This window comes from Echinops telfairi, unplaced genomic scaffold (assembly GCF_000313985.2).
Source record: "Echinops telfairi isolate 266 unplaced genomic scaffold, ASM31398v2 ScPeMD7_443;HRSCAF=831, whole genome shotgun sequence".
Taxonomy (NCBI): Eukaryota; Metazoa; Chordata; class Mammalia; order Afrosoricida; family Tenrecidae; genus Echinops; species Echinops telfairi.
Window position 1 is genome coordinate 45,552,671 of NW_022104341.1, and position 6,185 is coordinate 45,558,855.

General features: G+C 37.6%; 1 protein-coding gene across 1 annotated transcript in view; it reads left to right on the forward strand.

The window, feature by feature from the left end:
* The window catches only part of PIGK (phosphatidylinositol glycan anchor biosynthesis class K), a 169,924-nt gene extending 164,086 nt beyond the window's left edge, over nt 1–5,838 (forward strand). The window contains exon 11 of the mRNA XM_004699318.2: nt 2,449–5,838. Coding sequence (XP_004699375.1) covers nt 2,449–2,565 — 117 coding nt within the window. The 3' untranslated portion in view covers nt 2,566–5,838. The remainder of the gene's footprint in view (nt 1–2,448) is intronic.
* Nucleotides 5,839–6,185: the final 347 nt, after the last annotated feature.

Sequence of the window (6,185 nt, forward strand, 5' to 3'; positions counted from 1 at the left end):
GGGAATTTGGGAGAGCACATTCAAGATCTCTGTCTCAAGGAGGACACCAAGACCAGATACATCGTGGACTGTGAGACTCAGACGAGCAGCATCATGACTATGGCATACCTTCTCCTCAGCTGTCCTGAGATTATGGAACTGTGGGACAGAGTGACAAGCAGGCTGACTTGCTGGCCCACTGAGGCAAAGTTCAGGGTACGCTGGGGCTGAATGACTAAGAGTTAGACAAAGACTTGAATATCACTTGGCTGAGAAACTAAGAACTGAGACTTGGCTGCTGACTGAGGAAACCAATGACTATAGCCCTATGTTGGCTGATCCTGACTTGTAACAGATTTACACGGGGCTGGGGGAGGGACCCAAACCAACCTTTTGTTTGTTTATTTTCAAAGCTATGTATTTGAAATTTTTTTTTTGCAAAACAAGTTATCACCTTCAAAGTACTCTCCATTCCATTCTTAGAAACATTTTTCAAACTCATCTATTTGGATGACTGACAGTACCTCCCTTGTTTTTTTTCTTTACTTCTTTTATGCCATCAAATATTGTCCTGTCATGTCCTTCTTCATTTACGGAAACAAAAAGAAGGCGCACGGAGTTAGGTCAGGTAAGTAAGGTGTGTGGGGCAAGAGAGGTGTGCTGTTTTTGCCAAAGTTATAGGAGCAAAACCAGTCCCCGTCTCCCACCACAAATGAGGCTTTTAAAGTCACCCACTGTTATCTTTTCATAGCCTCTAAATAGAAAGCTTGATTAACAGTCTGACCTGGCAGAATGAACTCCAAATGCACTATCTCCCTCACATCACATCCAGATTTTTTTTGGTACCCCCTTGTGGTGGTTGCCTGATCTAGTGTCAACTTGAGACTATTAATAATGAAGGGGTGGAGTTTAGCCTGTCAGTCAGATCGCAGCTTGATGACCTCATTTGGAGGTACTGTGGAGATAAATAGCTCAGTGAATGCCAGACCCACTCTCATTCTCTGCTTGACATTTCTGCTAACAAGCCACATGGAGCTATGCTGAGTAAGCCAGAGCCCTGGAGCTAGAGGAGCCACATGGAGACCCACACCAGCACTGAGATGCTTCCACCACCACTGGACCCACAAGATTTCCACCCACTGGCCTGTGAACTTCCTGTATTTGGCGTCATTGCATGTGTTGTGAGAGTCTGAAAAGGAATTTACAGACTGGTAATGGACATATGGGCTAATATTGAACTTATGGACTTGATCTGGATTGGGATAAGTTGTTTTCTTAATATAAAATTATACTTTATATAAAGCTCTTATATATATATATATGGGTGTCTATGAATTTGCTTCTTTAGTCAACCCAGACTAACACACCCCTCCTAATAAACCCTGTCATTGTGAGTATTGTCTGTGGGTTCCATGTGGCCCAGCATAGACATAGATTAGGAATGAGAGGAATGGTTGGTGTCAGAGTAGGTGAAGAAAGAGGGAGTGTGGGGCATGTCTGACCCCTGCCTCGCAGCAAAGGGGAACCAGAGGAGGTCAGACATGGACCTCATACCATTCTTTGCAACAAAGTCTCACCAACCTCGTTTCTAAGGAGCATTCTGCCTGTACTTCTTCCATGACATTTCTTCTTCTGGCAATCCATGATATATTTGGTATTATTCTCCAACAGTATAATCCAAAGGTGTCAATTCTTCTTTGGTTTCCCTATTTCACTGCCCAATGTTCACATGCATATGAGGCCATTGGAAATACCATGGCTTGGGTTAAGTACCTTACTCTTCAAAGTGACATTTTTAAAGAGGTCTTTGCCGAAGATTTTCCCATTCCTTATGTCCTTTGATATCTTCACTGCTGCTTCTATGAGTAGTTGATTGTGGATCCAAGTAAAATGAAATCCTTAAAAACTTCAATGTGTTCCCCATTTATCATGATGTTGTTTATCAGTTCTATTGTGAGGATTTCTGTTTTCTTTATATTGTTGTATAATCCATAATGAAGGCTGTAGTCTTTGATTTTTATCAGTAAGTGCTTCAAATCCTTTTCACTATATATAATCTGCATATCATAGCTTGTTAATGAGTCATTTTCATATAGTACACCTTCTTAGCTTATTTGCCCAGGACCAGACTGAATAAGCATAAAGAAAGGGTACGACACTTTCTTGATTTGAAACCATATAGTATGCCCTTGTTCTGTTTGAAGGGCAATGTATAGGCTCCTTGTGGGTATAACATAATGTTCTAGAATTTAATTACTTCAAAATGTTATCTATAATTTGTCATGTTCCATAGTCAAATGATTTTGCATAGGTAAACCAGGTAAACATCTAAATTACTAATTCCAAAAACTGTCAGAGCAATTCTACTCCCCCTTAAAACAGTGAAATATCTATACTTCATCAATATTTGCTTTATGCATTGCTGAATAATTTACTTGTTAAATTTAACATGTCATTCTTGTTTTGCAGAAACCCAAACTGAAAGATTGGCATCCTCCTGGTGGTTTTATTCTGGGATTGTGGGCGCTTATTATCATGGTTTTCTTCAAAACATATGGAGTGAAGCATATGAAGTTCATTTTCTAGACGTGATTTATGAAGAAGATGACACAAAAGACTGCTGCCTTTGGTCTAAGATCTTTGTCATTATGTGTGTTTATATATTGCCCTGTGTGAATTGACTAAAAAAGTATAAGGAAACTGTAAACTGTGTGAAGTAGTGATTTTTTTAACTTAAAGAAAAATCATATTGTAATTTTATTGCTTAATGACACTGAATATGTATCAATTTTCTTTTCTTTGTAGAAGGCATAAAGAGACTAGAATATATTGGTTTACCCCTTATTTATCCACTTTTCTCTGGAGAAGAAAAAAAAATGTGAAGACGTTAAAGTCTCACTAGTAAAGGTAACTTCTGTTAGTATTTTATGCATGTTCTCTTTACATATATTTCTCACAATAGAAACACAGAACATGACAGTTTGAAATTTCCTTTTCCATTTTATAAGAGAATCGTAGTTTCTTCAAGCAGTTTCATAGAGTGCACTGTACACATGCACAGTGATTCATTAAGTGCTCTTCTGCAGTTAATCACTTGTTCCTAATATTTCCCTTTTGTTCCTATTAAAAGGTATACTATCTTACTGCCAGTCACTCGTGGAAGTGTGCATTCCTAATTATAAATAAGTATGAAAATTAGATTTCGAAGCTGTGGTGCTGACAGTCTCCAGCACCTTTCTGCTGTCAGTTTATCTGGGAAATGTAAGGCATTTGGGAATTTGAAATAGTGACTGCTCAACAAAAGCAGCCTCCATTGTTTTTCATTTTTAAACATCATGTTCTACAAGTTCGCCTCTTCAGTTTCTACTTTGACAAAGACAAGCAAAAGGGATTTTTATTTCATTCTATTTAAGGTAATCCTTTCTGATTAGCTGGCTCTAGACTCTACCTGACAACAACCCTACAGCCTGGGTGACTGATGGGGATTTTGTCTTCGTGCCATGCTTCCATGTTTGACTGGTGAATTACCTAAGGGAGGAAACGTCCTTTCGGGTCTTAAGTTGTTTTTTTGCCTACCGGTCATCTCTGCATCTTTGGGATAGCTGGAAATAGTATTGCGATTGTGCTTTGTGATCAACCCTAGATACCATTCTTTCTTTTTAAAACTTTGCATATGAGGGGGCACAAAATGGAAAGTTCAGTGTTGATATCCTAAGGGGTCCTTTTATATGTTTTATTCAGAAACGTATATGTTAACTGTTACAAATATCTTCTTTATAAGTATTAGTGTCATTGAGCTGGCCGCTTCTTTTCCACAAGAAAGCCTCCCAAATTAATATTTATTAGGATTTGTGTTTCTTTTCTCACTAAATATATTACCTTTTAAAATACATATAAAATGGTCATACTTTCCCAAGTAGAAGATTGACTATGCTAGCTCCTAAGTTAGAAGAAAGAATATTCGGGCTTTTGCGAGCTCTTGGCCTTTGTTTTGATTGATGTTTATATTGGTGTGCTGTTTAAATGAAGAAGGAAATATTGTGATTATATATAGAGAGTGATCATTTTGTGCACAGAAAAAGGAGAAAAAAGAAACTTTACATTTGTATAGCCTGATCATTATACAGCTTAGCGATAAAAAGGTTTACCATATCACCCTCCAGCTATACAAAGTTATGAACATCATGGTAGGGCAGAAATTCTTGGAGTAGTAAAGGACGTATGATTGTTCCTTGAGCCAAAGTCATTTCGTTTGGATATAAAGAAACCTATCGTGATGGCAAAGACTTCTGGAAAGAAAGAGATTCCTCCTCACAGGTTGTAGAAGGTGCTCTTCTTATTAAAACCAAAGTGGGAAAAGTAATATTGCATATATTATACAGGATCGATTTTGCCCAGGCAGAGTTTCAGAGGGCAGTTATTTCTCTCTCTTTCATTATCAAATTTTCAGAATATAGTAGTGAAAAAACTAAAAATATGTTAAATGCTTAGCTTGTAACAGTAATCTTTTTACATAAAGTTTATTCTGCCTTCAGTAGTAAATATAAGCGAGTATATTTAGAAGGAAAGATGTTAACTAGAATTAAATGGTCTGCCTTTTAAATGATAACGTAAAAGCACATTTTTTAAAATTCCGCTTGTGCCACAAAAGCTGAAAAACAGAGGGGTGTGTATGGTATCTCATAGTGCGGTCTAGAGATGAGGCAATGTTGTGACTAAACACTTTGGAAATTGTAAATATATGGTGGCATTATTATTCTCATGTCTGCTGAGGAAGATACCATGGGGAAAGTTAATAGTTACAGTGCTCCTCTTTCTGTTTCACTGATTTACCTTTCTAAGCTTTCCAATGTGGTTCTTATTCTCTGCGGTATTCCCTTTCCTCCCCGGTGTGTCCTTCAGAGGGAAGAGGAGTGCAGATAAATGGACCCCAGCATCTTGTCCTGGCATTTGGGGGAGGGACAGGGTATAATGATGCCATCCGACAAAGGCAGTCTGGCTGAACAAAAGAAACCAAATGATGTTTGGTTTCAAAATTTCAAAAGATGTTCATTTAGAGTTTTTAAAAGAGAACTATACTTTGGATGAAATGCTAATTAAATTGGATCAAGAGAAAATAGAATTAAGTGCAAAAAATAATGTATGGTCTCAATTTTTACATATCCTCAGCTAGTTGAAAATGATGATTCCCACAACAAGCATAACTCAATTTGTTTCTGCTTACAGGGAATATTCTACTATGTTATATATTGATAGCATTTTTTCCATTATGTATGTTGCGTGGCAGAGTTACAGTTACTGTGGGAATCATAATTTGTAATTTTGACTTGTGTGTTCCTAGAATCACTACAACAAATGTTGCATTAACAGAACTTTTATCCAGTTGATTATATGAAAATTAAGCCCATCTACAGAAGGTACTGTTTAACTTGTGAAATATTGTATAACTATACCACAAGGTATAGCTATAAAATAATAAGACTGGTAACCATTTTTGCTTTATGGAATCAGCCTCTTTACTTCTTCATCTTATTTTATACCCCTGGGCATTTTCAACAAAGAAAGTATTCTCCAATATTGCTGTTCTGTTGCTGGCAGCTCCACATGTACCTGTCGGAAAAGTTAACTACCTGCTGCTTAAAGATGAAAGCTTTTCAATTAATGGTCAATACATCTTGGTGGTAACCAGTCCTTTTTCTTTTTTTTGATGCTAATTGTTTGGAAATGTGCTATGAAATACTGTGTTTACTAACTATGTAAGCTTTTAATTAATATAGAACCATTATAGATGGAAGTGTAATCAAGAAACTAGTTATTAGAAATGCGTTTGTTTCAGACATTAAAGGGTGCTCATGGTCATTCTTGTTTCACCAATGTTGCTTGCAGCCTTAAAGTCCTCGTAAGATTTGCCCAAAGTACACCCAGTTACAACGTTTGCTCAGTGAGGGGGGGGGGTGTGTGTCATGTGATATAATCTGGGTTCAGTGTGCCTTCCTCTGACCAGGATCAGCTGGGACAAACAGTGAAGGTGTCTTAAGTGGCATTAAATAAGGTCATAGATGCAGTCAGTGCCTGGCACAGGTGAAGTTCAACATTCTGCTCTTTGTTGGGTAGGACTAAACCGACGTCTTGTTTTGAACGCCCACTCAGTTCTGGGCACTGTCTTACACTGACCTGCTTATAGCAGACAACATTTTGGAGTAAAA